Source organism: Pyrus communis, chromosome 10, assembly GCF_041283825.1.
Source record: "Pyrus communis isolate YQ-2024b chromosome 10, ASM4128382v1, whole genome shotgun sequence".
Lineage (NCBI taxonomy): Eukaryota > Viridiplantae > Streptophyta > Magnoliopsida > Rosales > Rosaceae > Pyrus > Pyrus communis.
In genome coordinates this window covers 26,413,331-26,427,868 of record NC_142574.1, presented here as the reverse complement: position 1 = coordinate 26,427,868, position 14,538 = coordinate 26,413,331, and the positions used below count along the sequence as shown (strand labels likewise).

General features: G+C 35.1%; 3 protein-coding genes and 1 long non-coding RNA gene across 9 annotated transcripts; 2 read left to right on the top strand and 2 right to left on the bottom strand.

The window, feature by feature from the left end:
- Positions 1 to 598: 598 nt before the first annotated feature.
- Positions 599 to 1,462, bottom strand: LOC148693790 (uncharacterized). Its single transcript, XM_088678670.1, has one exon. The coding sequence runs from the start codon at positions 1,344 to 1,346 to the stop codon at positions 972 to 974; it is 375 nt and encodes a 124-aa protein (XP_088534796.1). The 5' UTR covers positions 1,347 to 1,462; the 3' UTR covers positions 599 to 971.
- Positions 1,463 to 8,364: 6,902 nt separating this feature from the next.
- Positions 8,365 to 8,938, top strand: LOC148693789 (uncharacterized). Its single transcript, XR_015952599.1, has 2 exons — positions 8,365 to 8,592; positions 8,688 to 8,938. It is a non-coding gene; the product is annotated as an uncharacterized LOC148693789 (long non-coding RNA).
- Positions 8,939 to 9,380: 442 nt separating this feature from the next.
- LOC137729333 (uncharacterized) lies at positions 9,381 to 11,128 on the bottom strand. 2 transcript variants are annotated; one of them, XM_068468254.2, is made up of 2 exons: positions 10,992 to 11,128; positions 9,381 to 10,386 (listed from the first exon to the last, which is right to left on the bottom strand). In XM_068468254.2, the coding sequence occupies exon 2, from the start codon at positions 10,275 to 10,277 to the stop codon at positions 9,630 to 9,632; it is 648 nt and encodes a 215-aa protein (XP_068324355.2). In that variant the 5' UTR covers positions 10,278 to 10,386; positions 10,992 to 11,128; the 3' UTR covers positions 9,381 to 9,629. The 2 variants fall into 2 exon arrangements, with proteins under 2 accessions (XP_068324355.2, XP_068324354.2); XM_068468253.2 differs by having other exon boundaries at positions 10,987 to 11,111.
- Positions 11,129 to 11,199: 71 nt separating this feature from the next.
- On the top strand, positions 11,200 to 13,987 carry URED (urease accessory protein D). 5 transcript variants are annotated; one of them, XM_088678472.1, is made up of 9 exons: positions 11,200 to 11,353; positions 11,486 to 11,551; positions 11,655 to 11,727; positions 11,831 to 11,904; positions 11,986 to 12,030; positions 12,196 to 12,429; positions 12,813 to 12,895; positions 13,046 to 13,214; positions 13,490 to 13,987. In XM_088678472.1, exons 1-9 carry the CDS (start codon positions 11,252 to 11,254, stop codon positions 13,601 to 13,603), a joined length of 960 nt encoding a protein of 319 aa, XP_088534598.1. In that variant the 5' UTR covers positions 11,200 to 11,251; the 3' UTR covers positions 13,604 to 13,987. The 5 variants fall into 5 exon arrangements, with proteins under 5 accessions (XP_088534598.1, XP_088534597.1, XP_068324745.2 ...); XM_068468644.2 differs by lacking the exon at positions 11,831 to 11,904 and having other exon boundaries at positions 11,201 to 11,353; positions 11,655 to 11,729; XM_088678471.1 differs by lacking the exons at positions 11,655 to 11,727; positions 11,831 to 11,904.
- The last annotated feature ends 551 nt before the right edge of the window (positions 13,988 to 14,538 follow it).

Here is a 14,538-nt window from a genome sequence, read left to right as displayed (position 1 = left end):
TTTTTATTTATGGTCATCCGAAGAAATAAATTAAACGAAAACCACGGAATTTATGGTCATCCAAAAAAATAAATTAAACGAAAACCATAGAATGTGAGGAGAAAAATAATGTGCGGTTACCATTTTCCTTTCTTTATCATGACTAATTGTGGACAGTAAGTTATTTCTGCATATTTTGTCGTCTCATTTTTGTTTTGGGGGTAAAGATTTTCATGTCCCAGGATAAAATTTTAATTTGGAACCTTGCTGTCTTTTGTCCTTGTAAAATGATATTCTAACATCAGCGATATATCATAAAAATAACAAATATATCTGAAAACAAATAAAAATATAGAACGAACACAAAAAGAAGGAAGAAAAAGTTCTTTTAGCCAAAAATGATCCCGAGAATGGGATAATTCATCATTTTAACTTTTAAAATTTAAAATCAATAAAAGTAATCTTGAGTTTGTATACCATCAATCATTTTGGTCATTTTAAGAAATTTTTTGTTACATAAAGATCAAAATGACAAAATCCCTTCAGTTTAATAAACAATAAACCAAAATAATTTGACAAAAATTGAAAGTATTTTTAACGAAATGATCAAAATAATTAATGATAGACAAAGATCACTTCTATTGATTATCATTTTGAATAAAAAGCCAAAAAAATTATGAAGAAGAAAATTGATCGTCAAACTATTATCTATTAGTCAGCACAATAATTAACCACCGGTACAAAAATGTATTAGCTTAGCTTGCTTCCCCCATCATATCAACCTCTCACTCTCTCTCTCTCTCTCTCTCTCTCTCTCTCTCTCTCTAGAAATCTCAGACGCCAACCTCTACCAGACTACCACTATACAAAATACCCATTGCATCCTAATGAAAGATTACAAGCTCAACATAATATATATATATATATATATATATATGTGTATATATATATATATAATTTTTTTTTTCTTTTTCTTTTTCTTTTTTTTTTTTCTAGTGAGGAGTGGTGGTGTCTAGCCTGGGAGTAGAAGCTGAGTTTCCTGACGGGTTGGCCACAAACCTGGAGGAAAATGCACAGAACTTGAAGTAATCTTGGTCATCCAACAAGTTCCCACACCCACTGGCATCAAAGTTGAGAGAATAGCTCAGTGGATCATAGTGGGACTGCAATGAACTTTGCCTGCTAGCTGCAGCCCTTACCCTTCTCCTATGTTTCCTAATTAGCTTCCTCACCAGTTTGGTTAGACAAGTGCAGTGGGATGATAAACCATTCATACACCTATTGGCGGCGGTTGTGGTGGTGGTGACACCTTCAGGACCACCGGTCTTGGTGGGGCAAGTGGTCTTCGGCCAAGAAATAAGCCACATCGTGGAAATATATAGGTAACTTCTCTAGTTTTTTTTTTTTTTTTAGTCGGAGAGATTTGGAGTGAGTGAATTGAAAATGATTACAGCAAATGGTCTGACGACGGAAGTGAGTGTGGAATGTGTATATATAGGAAGTGGAGGGGTGAGGGAGGGAGGTGTTATCTCACCTTTAAAAGTTAAAAAAAAAAAAGATAAATTAAGATTAAAAGTTGCATGCAATGCCAAATTTTGAATGCTTTTGTTTGTACTTCTCAATGAATAAAAAATGTATCATCCACATGACAGAAAGCCAATGTGAACCTTTTTAATTTGGTTTCAAACAGTATTTCTCGAGCACACTGTCTAAATCACAATTAAATTCTTATTTTAAAATTTATGAATTTTCTTGTTTTGTTAATCTAAAAATTAATGAAATTTAAATACGAAATTTGTTAATTTTAAACTCTCATTCATTGAAATTATGAATGATACTCATTTACATGGAATTTAGTATTGGTTTGATACTGACGTGCTTTTATAAAAAATTGGTATAAAAAAAAGTTGAGTTCAAGAATGTGTTTGGTAAGTATTTAAAAACAACTTATGTTCACAATTTTGGATTAAAAAAACTGAAAACATGAAGTAGCAAAAATAAGCTTATTTTCACAACACAGCAGAAACAGTTTTTTTTCAAAACACAGCAATACCAAACTAATTAAACTTCCAAATTTCTATATTTATGGATTCAAATAAGCAATTAGTGTTAACATTTTTTTTATAGTATAAATGGAGAGTTCGTTGGTGTATATTCGGTGTCAGATTCATTTAACAAAAATACAGTTAAATTGAGAGAATGCCTAAATCTATTGATTATAAATTTATTTATGTAGAGTAATGTTTATTCTCGTGAAAGATAGTAAACTCGACAATCTAATGACTACAACGTGCTTATCTAAAATGTGTTGTAGAGAATGTGTGTTAACTATATTTTGAAACTGAGGGTTTGGCAGCGATGAGAACGACAGAACTTGTGAATGCATAAAAATTCTGTTGAAAATGAATTCTAATGATTCATTGAATAAGATGGTGGAACGAATCAGAAATTTCTTTGAGCGTAAAAGCAAGGTTAAGTTAATTAGATCACTAACCACAATGATTAAGAGAAAAATGATTAAAGCAAGTGCAGGAAGTGACGCAGTAAGGCAGTGGCATCCCAATCTAATCTTTGTCAGAGAGCAGAGAAATAATTTGACTGAAAAGACCCAAGTGGCCGCCCGGTTGGTATAATATTCTTTGCATATGTCCCACACCTATCAACTAAACTGTCAACGATCAATGATCTGAATATGTAATTTTATACTTTGATACTGGAATTAAAAATCAATAGAAATGATTTTTGAAATTGTCAACCATTCATCATTTTGATTATTCTGTTAAAAATTTCGTTAAGTGTTCTAGAGCTCTTGGCCGAAAGTTTGGCAATTTTCAAAACTTCGTAACTCAATCGTTTCTTAACCAAATTTGACCCATAACATATCAAAATAAAGATAGAAAAGTGTAGAACAAAATTATACCTATTTGGAAGCCCAATGGTTGCCGGAGATGACCGGAAAATAGCCTCAAGGGTGATTGGTCCGCGAGAAAATTGAAAAATTCGTCGGAAACTAGGTATTTAAACGTTTATAACTTCTTCCATACTCAACGAAATTGAGTGATTTAAAAACGAAACTCATACTACTCAACGAGATGAAGAGAATGGTACATTTTATTGATGGCTAATTCGCCGTATATTGGCCGGAAAAACGGTTCAAAAGTGGCTAACTATTTTCGAGTTAGCCACTTTCGAGCCGTTTTCCGGCCAAACCATTGATATTTAGCCGTCGAGAAAGGTACCATTCTCTTTGCCTCGTTGAGAAGTATGATTTTTGTTTTTGAATCACTTGATTTCGGTGAGTATTGAAGAAGTTATGAACGTTTAAAGTTGACATAGTTTCCGGCGAGTTTTCCAGTTTTCCCGCGGACCAGTCAACTTTGAGGCTATTTTCCGGCCATCTCTGGCAATCGTTGGGCTTCCAATTAGGTATAATCTTGTTCTACACTTTCCTATGTTCATTTTGATATATTATAGGTTGAATTTGGTTAAGAAACGATTGAGTTACGAAACTTTGAAAATTGCCCAAACTTTCGGTCAAGAGCTCCGGGACATTTAACGGAGATTTTAACGGAAAGACCAAAATGATGGATGGTGGACAATCTCAGGGACCATTTCTATTGATTTTCAATCTCTGGGACCAAAGTGATGTGTTATGCAAATCTTAAGAACTATTTTAACTATTTAGCCTAATGTTAGTAAAAAAAAATAATTTATAATTATCAGAATTATAACTGTTTGATTTTACGCATAAGAACTATCTTTATCGGCTTTGTAGAACAAATTGTTATACATGCTTTCAATAGTTAATTACAATCCCATCGGAAGAAAGCCAGAAAAAAAATAGATATTAACTTATTGATGTGTATGTAAAATACACATTTAGCAACAGATATTGTATGCAATTTGTGCATGTGAATTTTTCCTCTCGTGGTTCTCATCTCATGAGTGACCTCTCGTCATTCTCTTCTCTCTTTTTTGACCTCTTGTTATTGAATAATGGAAAAGAGCATGTTACCAATTCATTAGATTCTCTGATTTTACCTTTGTTTATGCCAAATTATATTGCCTAATTAATGTTAAACTTATATCTCTCTCTTCAAATATTACTACAAAGTTGAAAGTTGATGACACAAAAATCCAAAAATCCATTGAATAATGGAAAAGAATACGTTACCAATTCATTAGATTCTCTGATTTTACCTTTGTTTATGGAAAATTATATTGCCTAATTAATGTTAAACTTATATCTCTCTTTAAATATTACTACAAAGTTGAAAGTTTATGACACAAAAATCCAAAAATCCATGTCATATACAAGTGTGTTTAGTTTTTAGTTTTGGGTGCACACCAAAATCCACATGTCAGCGGGCATGCAAGTCAATGCGCATGTGTGTAAAGACTAAGACCAAAGAAGATGGGTGTTTAATTTTTAGTTTTGGGTAGACACAAAAATCCACATGTCAGCGGGTATGCAAGTCAATGTGCATCTGTGTAAAGACTAAAACCAAAGAAGATGGGTGACCAGAGAGACAGAGACAGAGACAGAGACAGAGGAGCTAGGGCGTCGTCGATCACGTGGTGACCCTGATCAGCCATCGGTTTATACAGAAAAAGAAAGAGGAAAAAGTCGAAGAGCATGCAAAGCTGCACATGGCCCTCCTTTATGGGTGCCTTTTTTTTGAGAAGGAGAATTCTCTTTCTTCTTAATTTTTTATTTTTTTTATTTGAATGATCACGATTAAATTATGTTAATATTTTATATTGATCTTTTTATAAATATAATAGAATAAGAAACAATATATGAGAAAAATGAGAAAATAAGATGGTAAGGGGAGGGAAAGAATCATATACCCTTTTTTTAACGCATCGTTTCTGCTTAAACCTATTTCCCTGCCTTTCTCTGAGATCTGAGCGAGAACTCTGATCACTTGGCCACTATGGCACAGTAAGATTTGTGTAGTATCAAATCTAAGTGTACTTTCTGACCTCTGTTATGGACCTTAATACCCGGGCATTGTGGTGTCCTGAGCATTTCTTATCCTAATAAGATTCTGAGATCAATGAGAATCTACTGCAAGAGTAGTGAATTGTGCAATGGGTTTGTAGGTCAAGTCCTAAGGAAAACTTATTAGGGTTTTGTGCACTCGAAGTTTTGTATTCTTGACATTTACATTCTCAAATATGGCTTACAAATTTGTATATATATATAGTTATTTTGCGTAGCGGTTAAGTATCATTCGTAAATTAATTATCGACAATTTTAAGTTTGTAATATCAACAAATGCTACAAAAATATATTACTTATCGACAACATATTTACATTTTAATTGATCATATAAATACTATAAACACAATATATAAACTTAAGCACCAATCAATGAAATAAAAGTCTAGGCCGTACTCCTCGGTATTATATAATAACCTACCAACGGCTGAAGTTCTTGTTTTGTTAACTTTTACAGCAATTCCTTTGAATTTTTTACCTTTCAACAAATGATAATATTAGTAAGTTAAATTGTTAAATTTTAAGATAGAGAAAGATCGGTAAGAATTAAACTGGTACCAAAATGCATATGTATTATTGATTTTCGCCATTATGATGAAGTGTCATATACTATTACTAAGGATTTTTCGAGTGGCTATATATGTCTAGGGCTTCACAAAGTTTATGTGGCCATATATTGTAATCTTCTCCACATGCCTTGGGGTAGCGCGCGCGCGCATATATATATATATATATATTTATATTTGGTGGTACCAAATTCAAATGGGAGTATACTAGTTATATAAACTATGTGGAAAATTTCAAAGATTCACATTCCAAGCCAACCGACCACTATTGTGTAGGGTCACATTCCAAGCCAACCGACCACTATTGTGTAGGGTCACATTCCAAGCCAACCGACCACTATTGTGTAGGGTAATATATATTGACCCTTAATGAGAGGGTATATAGGTGCATCGTGCATGCCATACTGACCCTTCCCGATATAGATTTTTGAAATCCATCCCAGGAGAAATTCAAATAATATAAGAAACAAATTAGGTTGCTCATTGTCGATATTAAAATTAAGTTATTCATTGTATAGTTTAGTAGGACTCTCACTTTTCTTAATGTAAAAAATATTGATATATTAAAAAAATTTGAATTTCCTTAAGGTTAATGCAGCATTTTATTTTTAAAGCAAAGTTTTAGGTAAGATAATGATATCAGTTTTGTATATAAGTTGATATTTTACACAACCATGTTGCCTAATAGAGCAGTTCGCCGTACAGAATATTTGTTTTATATCACTTTAATTAAGTTAATAAATACAATGCAAACAAAAACATATTGGTTAAAATGTGATAGTTGCTGAAAAGCATGGTATAATAGGGACATTATTTTGGTGGTCCAGAATACTGGATATTCTGAGTATTTTAATCGTCAGATCTTAATTTTTATATTTTAAACTACTGTAATGCTATTTGCACATTTATTTTTATATTCTAAACATCTTTGTTAATTTTTATTCATTAATCTTCTTCAATTCATTCAATCCGATGATTAGAAACTAAAAAAAAATGTGTGAAAAATAAAAACAACTATGTAGATAACATCATCCTTTAAATAAAAATCTGACAGTAAAAATATGAATACACTCCAAAGTACCAAAGAATTTTTCGACATGATAACACTATCAATAGGCAATACCATGCGAGAGGCTAGCTAGACCATGGTATTAGGTTTCAAACCCATAGAAAATGCATCAATCAAACGTTCAAAACTGATGAGACCCAGCAGCAAAACATAAAGAGGCAGAATAGTATATGTACATGTGAGTGGCGACAGATATATATTCTTCAACCTAAACAATCTTACTTTAGGAAACAGTACATGAACATCGCCATCTATCTTGCTAGGCACTAGACCAGTAGACATATTAGTTAATGGGTTATTTCATTTCTAGGTTTTGTAAACCATGTTTATGAAAGATAATCATCCTAATTAACGGTTAAGTTCTTCAATATAATTGGATGCCGGTGGAAAACTTTGAAACCTATGCTGCTACGCAAATGCACATGTCTTGGTTTGAGTCGCACCTTGAAAAGTGAAAACAAAACAATCGAACCCCAACCCCTCTCCCTAATTGACTGAAAACTATTAGTTAATGATTTAGGGTTCAATTCACTTGGAAGTAGGTTAAACCTTCTGCAAACATCCATGCAACTGTGCAATGCATATTCATTGATCATGATATTAAATAACTTCAATTCAATGAATTTGCTTGAATATGATCTTCAAACACAATGTATTGATCATGATGTAATCCCAATTAATCAAAGGAAAACTCATGACTCATCATGCGGTTTTACATTAATCCAACTTCTTTTTCCCTACTGCTTGTTCAACATTTGGTTTGAATTTATTTTATTTAATATAATATCGATGCCAAACCTTTCGTCACTTATAGCATGTGGACTAGTTTTATCAAGTGACGATGTTTAACCATATATAACTTTGTATGGTTTTGGGGACAATGAGATGAGTCATGTAGTAGTTAATTAATAGCACCATGTTCAAGGTAGCCAAAGAAATACAATGTAAAACAGGGGTGATGAGTCATGAGTCTTCCTTTGATTAATTGGGATTAATAATTTGATATCATGAACAATGCCTTGTGTGTGAAGATCATATTCAACCAAATTCATTGAACGGAATTGGAGTAATATAATGATCAATGTATATGCATTGCATAGTTGCACGTATGTTTGTAGAAGGGTTGACCTACTACTCCAAGTGAATTGAACCATTAATAATTAGAAAGATAATGATCAAATTGCTCTCAAGGCATTCACATTTTATGCATGTAATTATATTTGGAGAAAATTTAGGCGAAATGTGGAGAATAGACAACGATGGGAAAATTAGCTAAATAATTTAATTTGAGTTCTTAATTCTATAAAAAAGAAATTTCGGGAAAGGTTTAGATTTACTTGTTCCAATAAGTAAAATAAGATAGTTAACATAGTAACAAGTGGCCCTCTACCACAGTAATAAAGAGAAGTGTTGCTCTTGCACCATGATGTGGGTTTAAACTATGTTGGCTCTTTCATATAACATCTAATCTAATAAATCTATCGTCTCACCAAAAAAAAAAAAAAAAAAAAAAACGTAAACATATTATATTAAAGTTTATAGTTATGAGATATTTTAAGTGTTTTAATTGCTAGATTGTTTTAAATATAAAAATTAAAATTTAACAGCTAAAAGATTTGAAATATCTCATACGCTCTCAACAATTTTTGTATAGTTTATATGTGAGGTGAATAAAGATATAGTTACTACTTACTAATATAGGAGACGACCAAAATCATCTTTTGGTTTACCATAGTGACGAAAAACAATAATGCATATGTACTTTAGTGCGAGTTCAATCTCCACCGATTCTCTCTTTACAACATTTAACTATTTAACATTTGCATTCAAAACACCCTTCTCATCAGTAGTGACTAGTGAAGCATTAGCTCCTGTCCACCAAAGGTGAGTTACAACTTACAAGGGATTTGCTGCCTGGTCGCAAACGTTTCAAAACCAACCGTCCTTGGCCTATATTCCATCATAGTTTAATTGTATACCAACACCAGTTCGTAGTGCAGACTTTTCTTTGATTTCTATTTTCCAGAATCATAAGATAATAATGTAAAGCAAATCTATTATTTCACAGGTTAATAATCTGGAGATGAAGCAACGTACTCTGCAGCAACGGTGAAATCCAAATGGAAGGACTCAAACAACGTTAATTCTTTCGGAGAACAGGGAGTGATCCGACCTTGATCATGAAGACAGAAACATTGTTGGTATTTGTCCCGGTTCTTCTCTTTTTAGCTACAGCTATTCTGTATGGGTGATTATCTCCCCCTTGTCAAAGACAGATGTACAATTTCTTCAGTTAATCCAAATTCCAAGTTGTACTAATCAGCCGAGTTCATCATTTCCTTGTGTATATCTTAATTCCATTTAATAATTTAGATTTCTAATTATCTTCTTTTCGGTCAATAAATTAGTTTTCAACCTCTAAGCATTAACATAAATCAAGCATTAGAAGCTTAGAAGTGCAAACGGTTGCTGATTTCAGCTTGGCAATGTGTAGCAAACCAGTACCATCCATGTTCAAAACACGTGACTAAGCGCTATCAGGAGTTGAGGGAAGTGATTTCCGCACTCTACTTTTCTTCCAATGCACTCATCTCTTTTTATCTAGTTGTTGAATTGAACAAATCAAGGAGGATTGAGCGAGGAGCGCATAAAGAAGAAAACAGAAGGGAAATAATTTCCCGTTATTATAAACGCTATGAATGGCAGGCACCATGCTAATATAAATGATTAATAATGAAGAAACTAAACAAAGGTCCAAGAATTATGGAAATCGGCCTTCGTCTGCGGACCATTCTTAATCAAAATCTCAGCTTTACCAGAATAGATATCAATAGAGTAAAGAAATCAATGGTGAGCAAATTTCTGAACATAAAACAGTTGGAGGAAATCTGAGATGTGATTCATAAGGATTGATAAAACTCCGAAAAGCTGGTCACCTGGTATTCCCAAGGAAACATTGACTAATCTCGCAATATCTCGAAGAGGAGTACATCTGGATCGTCTTTTTATTTCATTCAAGGGAAACTTTTGCGCCAAGAGCTTTCAGCTTCTCTACCAGTTGCTCTCCTTCTTCCTTTGACACTCCTGTCTTTAGCACCGATGGCGCCTTCTCCACTAAATCCTTTGCTTCCTTGAGTCCTAAGTCGGTGAAGCTCCTTACCTCCTTGATCAGTTTTATTTTAGAAGCTGCCTCAAATGACTCCAATTTCAATTCAAATACAGTCTTTTCTGGTTTCTTCTCCTCCTTAGCTGCCGATGACGGCCCCTTCATTGCCAATCCTAATCCAGCAGCTCCCGGCTTCATAACTCCCACAACTGGTGGTTCCGTCATTCCCTTTTTTCTCATCAAAATGGAACCCAGCTCAGCAACTTCAACCAGTGTGAGTGACGATATTTCATCTACGAGCCTAAAAACCCGATCAGTTGGAGGACTACGATGCTCTGTGGGATCAAATGTTGCTGGATCATAATCAGCAGGGAGTCTCCTTTGGTCAATCTCCACTTCTTCCTCCTCTTCCTCTTCTCGCCTTGCAGGTTGACCAAAGTTCCGACAAAACCCATTTAAGCTACCAGTATTCAGTCCTCCAAGGGATGAAATAAATGGTCTTCTGCAAAGCCCATTAGGCAAATGATTCCGTAATCTCAAGATCAAACTCATCTTTTCAAGGTTTGCACACGAGTAGGTTCTCTAACAATGGAAATCAACCTATGACAAACCCATTTCAATTCTCACAATCGCTTATCTGGATCCGGAATCTACACAAAACCTGTCAGATACAATTGTTAAGGTTAGTCGAGGTACGTTAAAGCCAACAAAACAAAAAAGGCTTGCATCAATACACTTATGGAAACAAACAAGAACTATCATTCCCATACTTGCACATCATCTCCTAATTGAAAAAATTCATCTCCGCCGACTCGTTGTAAATTTCTACCATTTGGAGGTAGTGATATCCAAATTTTTTGTCTTCAACATCTTCACATTAAGATTCAACAAAAAAACTAAAAAGGGGGTAGGGAGGGGAAATGCTCGGCTTCTGAGAGCAGGGCAGAAATTCGAATCCCTGAATTCAATCATTTGGATTCCGAGATTGGTTTTGTGTTTTCCAGGTATGTTTAATCACAAGATTCAGACTTTGTCTTCAACAATCAAAAGCAGAACAGACAGGAAGCAAGAAATCATTAAGGTTTGATATTTTCTGATCCCATTTTCTCCGCAACCAAACAGAAGGTCAATAAAACTAATAAACAAAGAAGAGCCCAACTTCAGAGCTCGATGGAAATTCAATTAGGCAGACAAAAATAAAACATTTCTGATTCACAAGTACCAAAATCGATCATAGAGAGAGAGCGGAGAGAGAGAATACCTTACAAGTTCTGAGCTTGTTGAAGCTTGAGGTAGAACCCTAGAGAGACTGAGCGACTGAGAGAGAAGGGTTTTTGTTTTATGATTTTTAAAAGGAAAAGAAAAAGAAAAAAGAAAATGGGAAAACCCCATTTAAACACGGTTTTAAACCGGAACGAAAGACCCGACCCAATTTGTGAACACGTGCTCCCTATTCACGATTCAGCCTTTCTTTGTTTTGTATACAGGTTACAGCGAGAGAGAGAGAGAGAGAGAGAGAGAGAGAGATGGAGAGGGAGGGAAGGGTGGAGGTGGAAAAAGTTGGAGGAAGGTCAACAGTGACAAGATGCTTCTCAAAGTATCCTCTCAAGTTCATCATCCCCAGAAAGGTCTCATCTTTTTTCTCCACTTCATTATTTTTTTCCTTCTGTTTTTGTCAACATTTTCAGATCAAATTTCACGTTTTGATGATAATAATGTGAAATGGTCCAATTGGGGTGTTAATTTTGATGTTTCCTTAGGTGGGTCCCTCCAAAACTGATGCTGTTTGGGTTTACAACCTCACCTATGGTGGTGGTATTGTTTCTGTATGTGCTTTCTTGTTCATCAATCTGTATTTGCTTGTGAATTGTAATCCGTTTTGTTTTCTGGGTTTTTTTTTTTTTTTTTGAACTTGTTCTCTTGTTTTAGGGAGATTCTATTTCATGTGAGTTTAACATTGGAGATGGCTGCACCACTGTCTTAACAACCCAAGCTTCCACTAAGGTTACTTAAAAAACGAAATCTCTTCCTCGGATTTTAGGGAACTGTTATTAGCACTTCAGAATAGTCATTTTGCGCGTCGTTCTTGCTTTTTTTTTTTATCTAAGGAGGAGTGCAAGATAACGATTGTGGAGTGCCAATAACATCTCGTGGATTCACTATCGTTCTGCCCTTTTTCGTATGTGGAAGATTGACTTCAAGGAAATGTACTTTGTCTGGATTATATGGATTTCTCAAATAGATTTTGGTTGTTGCATAGGTTTACAAGTCTGTGGGATTCAAGTGCTGTGAACAAGTCTTGGAGGTAAGAATCTAGCCTAATCAAACATATAGCAGTTCGATGCCGCACATTTTGGGGACGTTTTTAACACGCAGTCGAAGCTAAATATGTGTTGTTCGGATTAGTTCATGCTTTCTGTCAATGGCTACATTACATGTGAATCCTGGAAATCACATTTCTGTGCAGTAGGCAAGAGTTGGGAGCAATGCCTTTTTGGCGGTCATTCCTGATCCTGTGACATGTTTTTCCACGGCAAGATACTCTCAGAAACAAGTCTTTAGGGTAGTTTCCGACTCAAGTTTGGTCATTGTGGATTGGATTACCAGTGGGCGTCACGAAAGTGGAGAAAAATGGGATTTCGATCTTTACAAGAGCATCAACCACATATTTATGGAAGATGATGAACCTTTGTTTCTGGACGCGGTAATCTTTTTCTTTTCATTTCATTTTTTGTATGTTTCCAGTCTAAACATCCAAATGCTTAGTTCTTAGGGATGGTAATTCTACCAATAAGTTTTCTTTTCCCCAAGGGAATTTGTGAGCTGCATATTTCAGGTTCCCTATATGTTTGAGGACTAGATTTAAAGATGGGATGCCCTGTTTCAACCTCTAAGCACAATATTTCAACCTTTATCAACTTGGTAAATTTAAACGCCTGAATATGCCCAGTGATGTAATATGTATTGCTCGTCCTTCATTTCATCCCTATGTACGTGTGCACTAGGATTTTGAGAAATGAATGCTTGCGCGAGTCCTGTTGTCTTCCCTTCCTCTTCTTCTCAGATGGTTCAATGTTTTTAGGACAGGTACACCTCGAGCGTGGAAATGTCTCTTCAATTGCAGAACGAATGCAGGACTACCAAGTAATTGCAATGGTTGTACTCTTGGGGTGAGTATTTCATGATTCATAGACCATTTGCATCTTCTCCTAAACCTTTATCAAATGTTTTACAGTGGTTTTAATTTGCTCATTTTAATACGGAATGGAAGTAATTACGTGAATAAATCAATGTTACACCTTGCGGTTGCTTCATTATAGGCCAAAGATCAAGCACATTCAGAACCTAGTTCAAGAAAACGTGAAGAGGATCATGTCTGACCAATTACACATTCCTTCCACCGTGTCAGGTCACCAAATAAAAACACATTCTGATAATCGATTCGCCAAACCAAGCTTTATTGCTTCTTCAAGTGTTTTTGGTCCTAAGGTATATTGGTCAGGTGCTGCTAAGGGCCTGTTCATGTTCTGGTGTAAAACCAATGCTTGCCACATATTGCGCATTTCATATTTCCTCAATAAGATAAATCTAGTAATTTCTATGACGCGGTTCAAGACCCACATCTAACTCTCTTTTCATGTTCTTGCTTCAATCAAGTTTTCTATTTTTAGAACATTGGACAGATCATATGATGCTGCATGATTCTCTACTGTATTTCGCAACCATCTGAGGTAAATGCGAGCTAATGGTTCTTTGTTCTGCAGGGAATCGGGGTGGTTGTTCGTATAGCTGCTACAACAACTGAATCAGTTTATAAGTTCCTGCAGCATCAATTGGCCGGCATGGAGCCACTACTTGGGGTATCGCCATATCACTGAACCTGCGTGGAGAATACGAAACTTCAAACACTTTGTTTTGGACTTATACCCGGCGACCTTTGTCGGAATCTAGCTCTTGCTTTCCTTGCCCATCCTTTTCAATGACTCAGTGGCTCGACGGAGATGGTTTAACTGGACGATAAGCTTCTCGGAGTAGCTGGATAAAAATGCATTGTAACCTGGACGGTTCTTCCAATCCATGATTAAACTACATTCCTAGTCACAATCGTTGTCCGTTAGAGTGAATATTGGCTGATTATCCTTGACATTTTGCTAAACATTTGTTATGCTAGATATCCCACATTGGAACGCTTGTAACTAAGCAAGTTAGCAACGCAAGAATAGCTAAAGTTGACGGGCTCGTCATGTTGTTTTGAGGTCAAATTGAGCACGTTATAAGCCCTCGGTTAGTAGGGCATCCACGTAAATCCAAAACTCATAAAACCCTAATTATTCAGGTTATCTACAAAGGGAATTGTTATTAGCACTTGAAAAATCTCATTCTACACTTCAAACTTTCTATATTAGGAAAGAAAAATACATTTGTGAAAAGTATGCAATGAGATTTTTGAAATGTCAATAACACTTTCCATCTACAAAATCGGTTCCAATTGAGGCTAATCAAGCTTTTCAAAGATAAAATAAAAACAACCAAATAATAGAAGGGGAGTAAATTTTGCGCTGTCCGTTTTACCTTCCACACTCTTTCCTCTTAATTTTGTTTTTGGTTTTCTTTTGATTTGTTCAACGTATCTTAACTAAGCATTCAAAACTCAACGAGAGAAGTTTGTACCATCAATGACTGTTTTCATGCGTCAAAAAATTAAGAGGCTAGAGTCCCACATGGGAAAAAAGTTGATTGACTGACTTTGTTAATCCTGGTAACGTAGGCTTGTAACGAAGTAGGACATCAAAGTGATTCAATGTACAAGAGT